Raw genomic sequence first — 16,475 nt, 5'->3', positions numbered from 1 at the left:
AGAAAGAGTAAAAGTATGTACAGAGAAAGCAAGATGATAATTCCTGGAAAGTGTTCCTTCAGACATTTATGCTTGCCCTATATTCAGGAAACAGATGATTGACTAGTTAACAGAAGCTCTTTCAGGATATTCCTTCTGTTAAAAAGTAATACTTATTTTCCTGTATGTAATATATACTGATCATTTGTTACTCTTTGAACAGAAATGTTTGTAATCAGTCACTAAATTTCATTAGGAAAAGAGATGTTAGATATAGGGTTTTCATCTTTTGGAAAAAATATTTAACCTTTGTGCTGATGTTTTTCTACTTATAATGGGGACAGTAATATCTGACCTCCACCTTTAGAGACTAATGATGATTTAAAAGAAAATTATAAATAAAATGATTTCCTTTTTCTGGAATAAAAAGCATCATTATATAATATCAGTATGACATAGGATTTATATTCTGCTTTCTTCTGTGTAGTTAATAGTATACATGATTTCTTTCATTTTTATATGACTGAATAAAAAAGATGAATATGTTTAAATTTACATTTATATGGGATTAAATCTAAACTATAATTTAATAGTGATAATTTAGGAGTACTTTCGAGTGGTTCACAAACTTGTCTTTTTAATTTTCTATAATTTTATCTCTTTCCACACCACCATAAATATAATTACACAGTTGTTGGCTAAGTATGAGAGAAATAGGAGGGCAGAGGTGAAGAAGTTTATGTATCTCATGTGGGAATAGCATCTTTCTGTGAAGAACTTTATAACTTATATGAGAGGGAGTAAAGAAGATTATATCAAAAGGAAGATAGAGAAGTGTAAAAACATGCATACTGTTCTTTGAACAGAATAGTATAAAAGCACAAGTTTTGGAAATAGGCATATGGAAGTTGGAATCTCCGTTTTTCCTCTTTCTAACCTAAGCACATTACTTAAGCCATTTCTTTATTTGTCAAATGAGATCAATGAACACTCCTTTTAGGATGGTTGTGAGGATTAATGAGATATCATTACATAAAGTGTCTAGTGTTTGGTCCTTATGAACGTTCAATTAATGGTGATTCTAAATAATTATAAGAGAGCTGTAATAATAACAAATGCACACAAATGTCATTCAGCAAGCAGATGAGTGTTGAGAACGTAGTTCAGCAGCATAATAAGGCAGCTGTTGAACTAGAATAATCCACACAGGTGCAATATATAAAGGATAATAAAGACAAAATTTTGAAAGTATTATATGTAAAAAGTGTTTATTCCCAACTTGTGAAAGTTTGTATATGTTAGCTTAACTATAGGGCTCCTGAATCTTAAAATTTTGTTCTCATACCCATAGCCATCATAACATAGAAGTATCTTTGGGTTCACGTGAATTAATTTAGTACAAGTATGATAGGATTTTTGTGGAAGCAAAATATTTTCCCTGTAAGATTTATCAAAGTAAGAGAAAAAAATGCTTGGAGACCTGGCTTCCCTGGTGGTGCAGTGGTTAAGAATACGCCTGCCAATGCAGGGGACATGGGTTCAAGCCCTGGTCTGGGAAGATCCCACATGCCGTGGAGCATCTAAGCCCGTGTGCCACAACTACTGAGCCTGCACTCTAGAGCCCGCGAGCCACAGCTACTGAAGCCTGTGCACCTAGAGCCTGTGCTCCGCAACAAGAGAAGCCACCACAATGAGAAGCCCGCGCACCGCAACAAAGAGTAGACCCCACTTGCCACAACTAGAGAAAGCCTGCGTGCAGCAACGAAGACCCAGTGCAGTCAGAAATAAATAAATTTATTAAAAAAAAAAAAACTGCTTGGAGAGAAAACGTCACAAATATTAATATCTAAAAGAATTTAAAACATATCAGTAGTACCCACAATGCAGAAATTCTAAGAATAGTAAATGAACATTTAAAAATATACTACCAAATGTAAAATAGATAGCTAGTGGGAAGCAGCTGTATAGCACAGGGAGATCAGCTCGGTGCTTTGTGGCCACCTAGAGGGGTGGGATAGGGAGGGTGGGAGGGAGATGCAAGAGGGAGGAGATATGGGGATATATGTATATGTATAGCTGATTCACTTTGTTATAAAGCAGAAACTAACACACCATTGTAAAGCAATTATACTCCAATAAAGATGTTAAAAAATATATATATATTAAAGTTAGTATTTATCCACTAAAGAGAAGTATACTTACTTTTCACATCATAGTAAAAGATAAATTTCATTAATTTGCTGTTCCAAGTCTTTGTTAGTATAGCTTCTTGTTTTCTGGAGTTTTCAAATACTAATCAGTATGCCAGTGCTGAAGTAGTGCCAGTACCATCAGATTAGCTCAAGACTATAATACTGTCTTTTATGTAAGAAACTCTTAAAGGCTTTGTGTAAGCTCTTTGTTTAATTTTTCACATTGCTCAAGATGAGGACGTGTTACTTGCTTTTCATACTTTTCTTTGTTTTATTCATATTGATTTTTAGAAAATTTTACAACTTCTTCCAGAAAGAATTCATCAGCGATGGCAGTTTCATAGTATTGGTAAGTAATTTAAATATGTTTCATATTTAAAATAAATGATAATATATGAAAATACTCTTTAATGGGTTGGTCATTATTTGAAATGAGTTCATAGTTTATGCTTTAGTAAAAACAAAATAAAGAATACAGAGCTAGGCTTACTGGGAATATAAGATAAAAACATACATGAAGGATTTCCAGTAAAAGTGGCATATTAAATTTCTTTGATCCACCTGTTCATTTACTCTGAATATGTTAGCAATGATGATGAAACTATAAAGCCAAAAAAATAAAAGCAGACTCAGCATCAGAATAAACATTCTGTAATCAAAAATGGAAGAGAAGGTAACAAAGTGCCACGTAGAGCGAAAGCCATGGGTTCCAGGTTTGAAAGCAAGCAGTGTATTAATAAAAAAGGAGGGAACTGGAGTTAAGCTTACTGCTTGAAGAGACGAAGTAGAGCTTCCCAGATCATGAAATGAAGCTGAAAGGAAAAAGGGGAAAGAAAAAATAAGCAACCCTGCTGTGTATTACTGTGAAAGACCAAGTAGGCAGGAGGTCATAGACTTTCTCTTACTAGGAGCGAAGCCAAGATGCTTGCTGGCTTGGAGTCTGTTTCTTTAACAATCATAGCATCACCATAGGACTCTTGAGCTCTCATTGCAAGACATTTTTTCCCCCTTGGTTGAAAAAGGAATCTGCAGGTAGGCAATTTCTGGCTTTGGTTCAGTGTCTTAATGATGCCAGGGCTGATTGGTAGTGATTCTCATGACCCTTTCTCTTGTGGTGAATATACAGATGGCCACCACATCTACATTGTTGAAGTAGAATGTTATAGGCCTTGTATTCATTTGTAAAAATTGTATTTTTTTCTCTTAAAAAAGAGTCATATATTTATTTAGAACCTACAATTCTTAGTTATAGCAAATGAAATTTCTGAGGCTTTGAAACTGTAAGTCATCCCAATTAGCAGTCTGGAAACAAAAGGAACTCTGGACATATAGGATGGATATTGATGCAGGGACTAAAAGAAACACAAAATTCGAAATAATAAAGCCTTTTAGAATAAACTTTTTAGATAAAGCTCAAGACTAAAAATGATGTACCCTTAATATATAAAGAACTCTGGCAACTCAATAATAAGACAAGTCAATTTTTTAAATAGGGAAAATATTTGTGTAGTTATCACACCAAAGAAGATATGTGAATTGCTGATAATCACATGATAAGGTGCTCAACAGAATAGTGAAATCCTATTTTTTATTTCATGATCATTAAAATGTCCTTGAAGGTTATCTGGGAAGAAACTTTTTTGAGACAGCTGAACTTCTGAAGTTTATTCTGTCTCCTGAGGAATGTAGTCTTCGATTTCTAAACGAAATCCTTTGGGCTATCTGGTTCTCATGATTAATAATATTCTAGTAAATATCCAACTTGAGACAATATGTAAATGGTCACTTTTCTTTGTCACCCAGAGAATCCTAAAGCTCTGTTTCCTTTCTTTTTTTGTCTTGTATATATAGAAAAATAAATCAGTGACTCTAGTTGATTTTTTTAAAGTAGCTTTTTTGAGGTATAATTTGCTTAGATAAAAATCACTCATTTAAATAAATAATTTATTAATTTTTAGTAAATATTTAGAGTCACCACAGTCTAGTTTTAGAACATTGCCATTACCCTAAAATAGTTCTTTGAGCCCATTTATAGTCAGTTGCCTTTGCCACCACCAATCTGCTTTCTGTCTTCAATAAATTTGTCTTTTTTGGACATTTAATGTAAATGAAATCATACAATTTGTAGTAGTTTACATCTGGCCTCCTTCACTTAGCATATATATTTTTTCCATATTATAGCATATGTAAGCATTCCTTTTTATTGTATAATATTCTGTTGTATGGATATACCATATTTTGTTTATTTACTCACCAATTAATGGACATTTGTATTGTTTCTAGTTTATTATAATTTGTTTATTTTATTTGTTCTATTGTAGATTCCTTTTGATTTTCTACATATAGGATCATGTCAACTGCAAATATAGTTTTACTTTTAAATTTTTAATCTGGTGCCTTTAATTTCTTATTTCTTTTTTGTTTATTGTTCCTCTAGTACACTAGTGAATAAAAGTGGTAAAAGTAGACATCCTTATATTATTCCTGATGTAAAGGAGAAAGCATTCAGTCTTTCACCATTATGTATGATGTTAGCTATTTTTTTTTTTTTAATTTTACTTTCACTTACTCTGTATTTGAGGAAACTGAGGCTCAGGGAAGTTAAGTGATTCCTCAGGATCACACATATGTCCTGGCAGAATCTAGATTCAATGCAGAATCGTATTTCACGTATAAATAAGTATTTAAGTTCCATCCTGTGTAGTTCTCAAACCCTTTGTTTTCTTCTTCTTCAGTGCTTCCTGAAGATCATTCTTCCCTGGTGATGTTAGCTATTGTTATAGATACTGTTTATCAAGTTGAAGTTCTCTTCTATCCTGTTTTGATGAGGGTTTTTAATCATGCATGGGCATTGTATTTTGTCAGATGCTTTTTCTTCTATTGACATGATCATAGGCAGCATTATTAGTGGTTTTGTCTTTTATTCTATTAATATTGTGTATTTCACGAATTGCTTTTCAAATGTTAAACCAACTTTGCATCCCTGAGATAAATCCCAATTGGTTACCATTTCTATATAGTCTTTTTATTATATTGCTAATTTTAGTTTGCTAATAATTTATTAAAGATTTTTGCCTCTGTGTTTATGAGGGATATTGAACACTGTAGTGTTCTTTTGTGAGGTCTTTGTCTGGCTTTATTATCAAGATAATAATAGCCATGTACATAGATTGGGAAGTGTTCCCTGCTTTATTTTCTGAAAGAGTTTGTGAACAATTGATACTACATTGTTTTAAAATATTTGGTAGAATTCACAAAGCCGTTTAGAGTTGGGCTTTTCTTTGTGAGGGGATTTGTAATTGCTACTTTATATTCCTTTTTTGAGTCAGTTTGGATAATTTGTATCTTTCTAGGAATTTGTCTATTTCATTAACACTGCCTAATTTGTTGGTGTAAAGTTGTTCAGGTTACTCTTTTATAATAATCCTTTTCATTCCTATAGGGTCAGTAGTGATGTTCCCTCTTTCATTTCTGAATTTGGTAATTTGTGTCCCTTTTGTGTTAAAAAAGGTGACTTCTTATATGCCCTTCTGTCCCAAGATTATGGCCAGAGGGATGTTAAGGTCACCAAGAATAATTTGGAGGTTGCCAAGGACTTGTTTTTAAAGTGTTTTCAAGTCTGACCGAGAACTCTGACATTTAGAAACAAATAAGATATGAATGTTTAAAATCATGTTTTCTTTTCAGGATTGATTTTAAAGAAACTACTACACACAGGAAACTCCTTGAAGGTATAATGTAATTATATTTCTTTTCTATGGCTTTTTAAAAACTGAGTAAAGCATTCAGTCAGTTGCTATACTGCCTACATCAACTTTTTCCTAAATAATTTTGAATAATCGTCAGTTCCCTTAATTGAAGTGAATTCACTTAAAAAACAACAACATAGTCAGTATGCGTGAGGCTGACCAGGCTATTGAAAAACTTTTGTAGTTTTACCACTGCATGGTCTTATTCAGCAGAAATACAGTCACCTCTCCATATCCATGGGTTCCACATCCATGCCATCCATGCCAGTTCCATGTAAGGGACTTGAGCGTCTGCTGATTTTGGTATCCGTGGTGGGGGAGGTCCTGGAAGCAACACCCCCCTAGATACTGAGGGACGACTGTACTTTGCTCTGTGGTCCCCAGAAGACAAAAATTATTTAGCCATTCAACAAATTATTCTTCATTTTATCATAGCTATTGTTAGATGTAGAGCGAAGTAGGGCATCTATTAAAAAATTGTTTTGTTTCTTTTTATTTTTTTTCCCTTTTCATTATCTCATTGTGCTGTGGTAAGAAAAGCTACCCAGTCCAAAAGCATCTTGGTATAGGTTGGATAAAAGTCTCATATAGTAGGTACTTTTGGTGTCAAGGCTTGGGTATAGCAGTACAAAGGGATAAGCTTTCCTACATCTTTGTCCTGTTCCTAACTAAACTGTGAGGGTGGCAGCAGTTGAATAGCTTTGGCAGTGGCTGTTTGCAAAGCTACCAGTGAGGTTAGGTTACTGAAGAACTTTGTGTTTTATTGGGAGATTTGAAGTTTCCTCTATTTTCTCCTCTTCTCTTCCTGGAAGAGCATTCCCTTGATTTAAATATGTATTTTCTGTGTATGGGGCATTGTTCTAGTTGCTTAAAAATACAATAATAGGCCAGAATTCCTGCTTTGCCCTTTGGAAGCAAATTAAGTAAATGAGATAATTCAGACTGATCATCTTTTTAAGGTCAAGAGCATTGAGTTAGCAGTGTATCAGGATCCCCATGACCATTCCTCCTTTTACCAAACTCATTATAGCAAGGAATAGTCATTGCCCTCTCTCCTTGCTTCTTAGATTAGAGTGGTGATGATGGGAAGGAGGGAAGTAAATAAGAAGGAAATGATTTTGACTTTTTACAAATGGAAATTATAGCATAAATAGATTACCTGATGGCTTTAGATAGAGACCAGGTTATTTTGTTCAAAATCCATAAATTTAGATTTATAAATAATGAGGGTTCAGTAAATTGTCATGGTTATAATTCTCTCTCCATCTCCCTCCTTCCTTCCTTTTCTTCCTCTCCTTTACAGAGTATCATTCAGTAATCATTTTCTAGAGAATTTTGGCCTGAAAGGAAGAAAGTATTTCCATTTTAAATAAAAATACAATTTTTCATTTTATTTCATTTTAGATTAGGCGGGAAGGTGTTCGTCTTTTCTTATTATGGTTGCAAGCTCTTCAGAATAACTGTAGCAAAGAACAGCTTTGGATGTTTTCATGTTTAATCCCTGGATTTTCAGCACCACAATCTGAATATGGACCTCGAACTTTAGATAATCTCATTAATCCTCCACTCAACCTTCAAGAAAGTAAGAGTCATAAGATCTTTTCCATCATTAATTTAAAAATTTCTGTGTAGTTTGTTAATAGATATTTTTAAATGTCTGTACCTTAAAAAAAGTTATTTTATTTATTTATTTTTGGCTGCATTGGATCTTTGTTGCTGTGCGTGGGCTTTCTCTAGTTATGTCAAGCGGGGGCTACTCTTCATTGCAGTGGCTTCTCTTTTTGGGGAGCATGGGCTCTAGGCACGCAGGCTTCAGTAGTTGTGGCACGCGGACTCAGTAGTTGTGGCGCATGGGCTTAGTTGCTCCATGACATGTTGGATGTTCCCGGACCAGGGCTCAAACCCATGTCCCCTGCATTGGCAGGTGAATTCTTAACCACTGCGCCACCAGGGAGGTCCCTGTACATTTTTAACTGGATAATCCAAGGCCATGTTTTTAAATGTAGGTTTTATAAAACCAAACTCACAGATACAGAGAAGGGATTGGTGGTTGCCAGAGGGGTGGGGGGTTGGGGTTGAGGGTGGGCAAAATGGGTGAAGGGGATCAAGAGGTACAAACTTCTAGTCATAAAGTAAATAAGTCATAGGGTTGTAATATACAGCATGGGGACTGTAGTCGATAATATTTTGCAACTTTGAAAGTTGCTAAGAAAATAAATATTAGAAGTTCTTATCACAAGAAACAATTTTTTTTGTAATTTTGTATGGTCACAGATTGGGGTGATCATTTTGCAGTACATACAAATGTTGAATCATTATGTCATATGCCTGAAACTTGTATAATGTTATATGTCAATTATACTTCAGTAAAAAAGTGAATAAATAAAAATTTAAAAAATAACATGTCCGTTTTATCATCCAGGTATAATGAGACCAACAGATCAGGAGATGATTGCCATTAAAAAGATAGTTTGTTACTCATGTTCCCAGGAGTGTGCCACACCAGGGAGGGTGGCCACACAGGGAAGCACTAGGGTTAGTCGGGCGTGGCAGGGGCTTGAGGGTAGGGGTGGGTATCATGGGCAAGAGCCCTTTTGTGGTTTCTGCAGGCGGGAATGTGTGAAGCAGGGTGAGCAAGTTGAAGATTGGCTAGTTTGGATAATTTTAGCAGGCCCTGGGGTATAGGGGTTGTCTCTGGTTGTCTGGTACTTAGCCCTGGGGGGTCATTAGGTTAGGGAACTAGTAAGTAACCCTGAGTGTGAGAGCCCCGCAGAGGAAGTGGTAGAGATATGGGCTCCGGGTTGTTTGGTTTGCATATGAAAGGCAAACTCTGGCCCATAGTTTTCTCTAGGAATTAGCTAGCTCTGGGAGGGGCTTTCTCACTAGGGCTTGCAAGACCCCTCATATCAAAGTATTAGAAACATGTTTAATACAGGCCATTTTACATTTACATTTATCTTTAATATTGAATTTTCATGTATCAGCTTGTATCCTTGAGTTAATTTGGATGTACATTGAAGTACAAGTATGTTTTACTTTGTACAAAGAGGACTAAAAAAAATCCATCTCTTGGGGCTTAATTACTTGGCTGCTGTTTACTGGGAAATAGGTTTAGCGACCTGCCTGTGCTAAACCAGGTACTGATTGTGTTGCCTGGGAAATATTTAAGAAAATTTAGCTAGTTGTGGGTTGATTTTCTTGAATTTGCTTTTGTTACAATCAGTGTTTTTGCATATGTGAAAAGTTTAAAAATGTGAAAGTTTCTTATTTTACAAGTGGACTTTCATAATCAAGAAACCAAGATGCTAACTTCTCTTTCTTTTTGAGAGGGAAATAGTATTTCATCCTTTGAATAAAGGGGCTACCTTAAAGAGTAAGCATGGTCATTACCTAGAGTAATCAGATTGTTCTTTAATTGATGAATAAGCACATTATTATTAATGTTTCTCATCATATTTATGGAATTTTGTAGTGGACACTCTTAATCTGAATTTTAAAATATCACAAGCAGTTGTTTTTCAGGTGAGACATTAATCACTCTTAATCCCTCAATATCTGTCCATCCCTGTGTCACATTTCCTCGATCAAGTGTTCATGAAACAGTTGATTATTAAAGTTTATGGTTTTTGTGATGGGCTATCAGGATGACCTCAGATTTATTTCAAATTTCAATCATCAGAATGTTTTCAAGCAGTATTCTTTGCTTATCTGTTTTGTAGTTAAATTTTATTTGGGCCATATTATCATATTGTTAAATTTGTTTTGTAATTATACTAAACTTTTCTTTTGTCTTCGGATAGCTCAAGTCACTATAGAAGAAATCACTCCGCTTGTCCCCCCACAATCAGGAGATAAAGGACAAGAAGATCTAACAAGCTATTTTCTTGAAGCACTTTTAAAATATATAGTAATTCAGGTATGTGTCATCTTCTTTTATATCACCCTCCTTACTCTCCTGTGGGTAATTCATTTTTCCCCCTCTTACCATTATTCCGTCACAGTAGATATTTGCTTATTTTCCTGAAGGAGAAGTAACAAATTTTTACTTTTTTTTTTTAAGTAAATAAATTTATTTATTTTTGGCTGTGTTGGGTCTTCGTTGCTGTGCACGGGCTTTCTCTAGTTGCGGCGAGCAGGGTCTACTCTGTTGCGGTGCGTGGGCTTCTTATTGTAGTGGCTTCTCTTGTTGTGGAGCACGGGCTCTAGGCGTGTGGGCTCAGTAGCTGTGGCACACAGACTTAGTTGCTCTGCGGCCTGTGGGATCTTCCCGGACCAGGGCTCAAACCCATGTCCCTTGCATTGGCAGGCAGATTCTTAACCACTGTGCCACCAGGGAAGTCACAGATTTTTACTTTTGAAAATAGATGTTAGTATACCCTTCCTGAAATAAAAATCACTGGAGAGATTATGAACCTCTTAGAAAGGAAGCTGAAGAGAGAAATTTTTATAGTAGACTTTTTAATGTATATATACCTTCTTATGTGAGCCAGTTGGATTTACTTGCTAATCTTTTCATTTATAATCGGCAGCTATGGTACTTTAAATGAAAAACTGTTTGATTTAGGGATCAATCTGCCTAGAGGCAGCAACTGGGGAGGTGGACTAAGGGTGAGCTGGGGGATGGGGGAATGTAATTTACATTTAATCCTACTTGTACTTTTAAAATTTCTAGGTGCATGTAGTTTGTTTTTTTTTGTTTTAAAGACTTATTTATTTATCTATCTATCTATTTATTTATTTATTGTCTGCATTGGGTCTTAGTTGTGGCACAAGGGATCTTTGTTGAGGCACGCAAGATGTTTCGTTGCGGTGCACGGGCTTCCCTCTAGTTTCGGCGTGAGGGTTTTTTTTCCTCTCCCTAGTTGTGGTGCGCAGGCTCCAGGGCGTGTGGGCTCTGTAGTTCGCAGCTCCAGGGCTCTCCAGTTGAGGCGCTCAAGTCAGTAATTGTGGCACGCATGCTTAGTTGCCTTGCAGCATGTGGGATCTTAGTTCTCTGACCAGGTTTCAAACCCATGTCCCCTGCATTGTAAGGCAGATTCTTTACCACTGGACCACCAGGGAAGTCCTTAGGTATGTGTATTTTGTAAGATAACCTATCCATCTCTATATATGAAATGTGAATATCCTTATTGATGAAAACACTTTCAGCATATACACATTTCTTGTAACTGTTCCAAACATAAAAGTTCCTTGTGCCTCAGAAACAAACATTATGAAGTTAATTTGGATCCTGAACGAGATTGCCAGGGTTTGAATACTGACTCTACATCTTACTGATAGTGTGACTTTGGGCAAATTACTTAACCTGTCTGTGCTTAAAGTAGAGATAAAAAATAATACCTATCCCATTTTGGTGTTTGGGGCTTAAGTAATTAGTGCATAGTACTTAGAATAAACAAGTGCATGCCATATAGTAAGTATTCAGTGGTGGGTAGTTATTGTTACTGTGATTATTACCAGTTTTTCTTTAAAAAAAAACTTTTGTACTTCATGTGGATTTTTAAACTTGTTTTACTGTTTTATTGAGATACATTTGACATACAGTAAACTGTAATGTTTTAAAAGTACAATTTGATAAATCTTATTACATGTATACAACCATGAAACCATCACTACGGTCAAGATAATGAACATATCTATCACCCCTAAAAGTTCTCAGATCCCTTTGTAATCCACCCTTCTCTACCTGCCCCGCCCCCTATCATCCCATCCCCAAGCAACTTTAATCTGATTGCTTTCACTGTCGTTTGCATTTTCTGATAAATGGAATCGTATGGTACCTCCTTTTTCCTTTTTTTTTTTGGTTCGGCTTCTCTGTTTTTTAAGCATAATTATTTAAAAAATCATATTATTGTATGTATCAATAGTTTGGTCCCTTTTATTGCTGAGTAGCTTTTCATTATATGGATGTACTATGATTTGTTATCCAGTCACCTGTTGATGGTAATGTGAGTTGTTTCCAGTTTTTGGCTATTATAAATAAAACTGGTATGAATATTGGTAAACAAGTCTTTGAGTGAATATAAACTTTCTTTTCCCTTGGGTAAATACCTAGTAGTGGAATGGCTGGGTTGTATGATAGGCATATTTTGACTTTTTAAGACAGTGCCAAATAGTTTTCCAAATGGTTGTAGCTTTTTGTATTCCAGCAGCAATTATGAGACTTAAAGTTGCTTCATATCCTCATCAACAGTTGATATGGTCAGTCTGTAATTTTAGCCATTCTAAAGTTAGTGTGTAGTAGTAGCTCACTGTGGTACACTCTGGGCCTTTACTATCCCCCTACTTACATATCTTCCTCACCCTACTGGAATTTTCACACCCTGTATTTTACAACTGTGTCCCCTCTTGTTTACTCCCTTCTACACTTATGGATACTGTTCTCACCCCTCTCAGACTCCCCATTGGGCTACTGCCTCTGTTACACCCCCTTCATGGATACCTCCTGTGGTCAGGCTCTGATCACCTGCACTTGACTGCCACTATTTCATACCTTCTCTTCCTTCCTCTCACATATGTCTATTTTGTATGACTTTTAGGCTGAATTATTCAGGAAGTGGGAAAGAGGAAAGAACATTAGCAGCTTTGTCAGTAGTAGAGCCAAGTTTTAAGTCAACTTTGACAGTTTTCCAGAGCACATTTTAACTTACAAGATTTTTGAAAGATAACATGTATCCTTGACCTTTGAACAATATAGGTCCACTTATACACAGATTTTTTTTCAATAAATATGATCTACAGTACTACACAGTCCACTGTTGGTTGAATCTGCAGATATGGAGGGCTGACTGTAAAGTTACACATGGATTTTCAAGTGCACGCGCAGGGTCAGCACCCCAACCCCTGAGTTATTCAGGGTTCAGCTGTATAATGCATTTGCATGGCAGTAGATCACTTTTTATATGTACATATATATAGGTACATACACATATATATTTAGCTGTATATCTTTGCAGTGTAACAGTTTAATTTATTGCTTAAGTAACCTTTTACAAGCTTGTTTATAACAGCTAATGATTTCTTTCTCTTGGAATGATTCTAATTGTTTGTTTAATTTTAGGTAAAAAGTTTAGAATGGAAGAACAAAGAAAACCAAGAAAGAGGATTTTCATTTTTGTTTTCACATTTTAAGAAATATTACTTGCCTTATATTTTTCCAAACATCTGTAAGGAGAATAGTTTATATCATCCTGTACTTGGTAGGTAGTCTTTGGAATTTTCTAAAATATTACACATAAGAATAAAACATTCCTCAGTGTAAAGTTAGCATTTGTTACCTGCAGACAACTGATAGCATTTAATTTATATTGATTAATTGGAGATATTATACTGTGATTCATACTGAAAGTGGAGTTTTATTAGTAGAAAGTTTTCATTGAGAGTGAAGAGATTTTTAAAAAACTTAGTCTCTGGATATCACCTACTGGAGAAGTTAGCCTACCAGAAATATTTATGATTATAAATTAAACTTAATTCTAATGTTTGGTATGATCTTTTAACCATGTTATAAATATTTTCAAAGGTCCCTCTGGGTTCAGTTTCTATGTCTTTTGCAAATTCTGTATGAATAATTACATTGTCATATATTCTGATCATATCTTGTCCAGTATTTAGTGACTGTGCCAAAGTGTCTGTTGGAATCTTGAAGCTATAGCCTCAAGGACAGCCCTGAGTTAGAAGTAGACCTCTGCCATGTATAGAAGGCATTGACAGCCTGTATGTGGAAGTGTCCTTTTTGCATAAAGATGTTTCTATTTTAAGCTCCGCCAAGATTAGGCAGCTAACAAGCTTAGGCAAAGCCATTAGGGCTAGTAGAAATTATTTAAATTAGAGTAGCAAACCTTTACCATTGGGAACAATATTTGCTTTAAAAATAATTTTGCTGTAAAAATTCTCATACTTTGTATGATTTCAAAATCATACAAAGTATGTGTTTCAGACTTAGCTTAATTGAAGTAAGGTCTCATTAATTTTAAATGGCTCTGGAAGTTTCTTTGTACTTTTAATGATTTTTTAGTGATATTTTGCAAAAAGACATGTTTCCATATATCAGCTGTATATGGTTCAGTCTTCTAGATCCCATGCTAATATCTAGCAAATTATTTTAAAATGTACAAATTCTGTTTCTTAAACCAGAACATTATCACAGTGTTTTCTCAAATATTTAAAAACATAGATTTATCTAAGCATAATTCCTTTCTTATTTTGGTTTTCGTTTTATTTTGCATAGATATCCCACAGATGAGACCAAAGCCACATTATGTCATGATAAAGAAGGATGCTGAAACCAATGAAGCAATCTATTGTACAAAGGAGCCTTTCATTAAGGCTCGTGTTATTGTCATTCGTTGGCTGGTTTCATTCTGGCTGGAGCCAAAGCCACATACAGGACCTCATATTCCTGGGATGGAAGGTGAAGTCTTGCCAAAGAATATTCAGGTAATACACACATAGAGTAAGCTTTTTTTAAATATAAATTTATTTATTTTATTTATTTATTTTTGTCTGTGTTTGGTCTTCATTGCTGTGCGCAGGCATTCTGTAGTTGCGGCGAGGGGGAGGCTACTCGTTGTTCCGGTGTGCGGGCTTCTCATTGCAGTGGCTTCTCTTGTTGTGGAGCACAGGCTCCAGGCGTGAGGGCTTCAGTAGTGGCAGCATGCAGGCTCATTAGTTGTGGCTTACGGGCTCTAGAGAACAGGCTCAGTAGTTGTGGTGCATGGGCTTAGTTGCTCTGCAGCTTGTGGGATCTTCCCGGACCAGAGATTGAACCCGTGTCCCCTGCACTGGCAGGCGGATTCTTAACCACTGTGCCACCAGGGAAGCCCTAGAGTAAGCTTCTTAAAGTTAGACATGGCTTTAGGGATTTGTCCACTGATTTCAGTTGCCTTACTTGTAGAACACATTTAAAACAAATAATAATGATATTTTCTTTGTATAAATGTATTTTATAAGTCTGAATTTTAACAATTATTATAGAACCAATAGTTTTCTTAACAAAAAAATAAAACCTGTAAGGTATAGAAGATAATTTCAGTCACATACAAGTCTCAGCTTATTTCTATATTTTATGTTAATTGTAGAGTACTAAAAACATCCTGAATTGTACAAATAAAAATATTCTGAATTGTGCAAATTCTTGCAGTTGGAAACAATTTGCAATCAAATGACCTTCATAGTTCATTTTAGATTTCTAGGTATTCACAGAGTGCTGTTTTAAAGTCCTGTCTCCATCTCATGTCACCTCTTTTCACGAAGAACACTGACTCTAGAAATGCAATGTAAAGTTACACAGCTGTACGATGGAAGGACTAATATTTAAAATTCCATTATTTTTAATTAAACCATTTCCCTCTTTTTCACACTTCTTTTTCACTTTCCTCTCCTCTCTCAATGTGCGTTTTTTCCTGAAATTGTCTATATTGCACTGTTTTTTAAACTATTTTTGTTTTCCTTTTCTCGGATTTCCTCATTTAGTTTTAAAAATATTTTATACATGTGTGCTTTTTATACAACTTCTTAAATCCTTCAAAAATTAAGTGGAGGTATAAAGTGTGTTCATTAGTGTTCAGAAAATTTGACTTATATTCCCCCCGGCCTTTTATTTATCTGTAGCAGATTATGTGATGTGTTTTCCTCAAAATGTTGTTCTAGATTCTCTACAAAGCATGTAGAAACTCTCAAGCAGAACTGTTTTATCTGATCCCAGAGCTCAGTAAACTAAAAATAAGAGATTTTTTAAAATTGGGAAGCATATTTGAGATCATTTACATACTTACTTAAACTCTTTTATAGGTGACAAAACTGTGACCAAATATTGAATAATGTACCAGAAAGTAATTTATCATGCCACAGAATAGTGCTACTCCTATCATATCATGGTAGTAATTTCTTTATTACTGCCTTAAGCCTTTAACTTTTTCTCTAGGCTTAGCCATCATCTTCAGTCATGGTGAAAATCGTTAAGTTATTAGAATGTAGAGTTTTCTAATATGTATTTTATTTTAACTTCATTTCTACTTTTTCTGTCATAATTTTTCTTCTATTCCTTTTTTAAAATTTATTTATTTATTTATTTATGGCTGTGTTGGGTCTTCATTGCTGCTCACAGGCTTTCTGCAGTTGCAGAGAGCGGGGGCTACTCTTTATTGCAGTGCGTGGAATTCTCATTGCAGTGGCTTCTCTTGTGGTGGAGCACGGGCTCTAGGCATGCAGGCTTCAGTAGTTTTGGCATGCAGGCTTCAGTAGTTGTGGCATGCAGGCTCAGTAATTGTGGTGTGTGGGCTCTAGTGCGCAGGCTCAGTAGTTGTGGTGCATGGGCTTAGTTGCTCCGTGGCATGTGGGATGTGCCTGGACCAGGGATCAAACCCGTGTCCCCTGCATTGGCAGGGCAGATTCTTAACCACTGCGTCACCAGGGAAGTCCTCCTTTGTTTTTTTTTTAGTTTTTTTTTTCTTTGCGGTACGCGGGCTTCTCACTGTTGTGGCCTCTCCCGTTGCGGAGCACAGGCTCCGGATGCGCAGGCTCAGCGACCATGGCTCACGGACCCAGCCGCTCC

At 35.7% G+C, this 16,475-nt stretch overlaps 1 protein-coding gene across 7 annotated transcripts in view; it reads left to right on the top strand.

Moving 5' to 3' along the window:
• RALGAPA1 (Ral GTPase activating protein catalytic subunit alpha 1) overlaps positions 1-16,475 on the top strand; it is a 222,367-nt gene that overhangs the window by 46,444 nt on the left and 159,448 nt on the right. For all 7 annotated transcript variants that reach the window (XR_003681899.2, XR_003681898.2, XM_007113236.4 and 4 more), the window contains exons 4-9: positions 2,463-2,520; positions 5,859-5,902; positions 7,325-7,502; positions 9,721-9,836; positions 12,981-13,119; positions 14,151-14,359. Coding sequence is in view for 5 of the 7 variants with exons in the window: in XM_007113236.4 (XP_007113298.1) it covers positions 2,463-2,520; positions 5,859-5,902; positions 7,325-7,502; positions 9,721-9,836; positions 12,981-13,119; positions 14,151-14,359 (744 nt within the window). In the remaining 2 variants the exon portion in view is untranslated. The remainder of the gene's footprint in view (positions 1-2,462; positions 2,521-5,858; positions 5,903-7,324; positions 7,503-9,720; positions 9,837-12,980; positions 13,120-14,150; positions 14,360-16,475) is intronic.

This window comes from Physeter macrocephalus, chromosome 11 (genome assembly GCF_002837175.3).
Source record: "Physeter macrocephalus isolate SW-GA chromosome 11, ASM283717v5, whole genome shotgun sequence".
Lineage (NCBI taxonomy): Eukaryota > Metazoa > Chordata > Mammalia > Artiodactyla > Physeteridae > Physeter > Physeter macrocephalus.
This window is presented reverse-complemented; position numbering and strand designations above follow the sequence as displayed.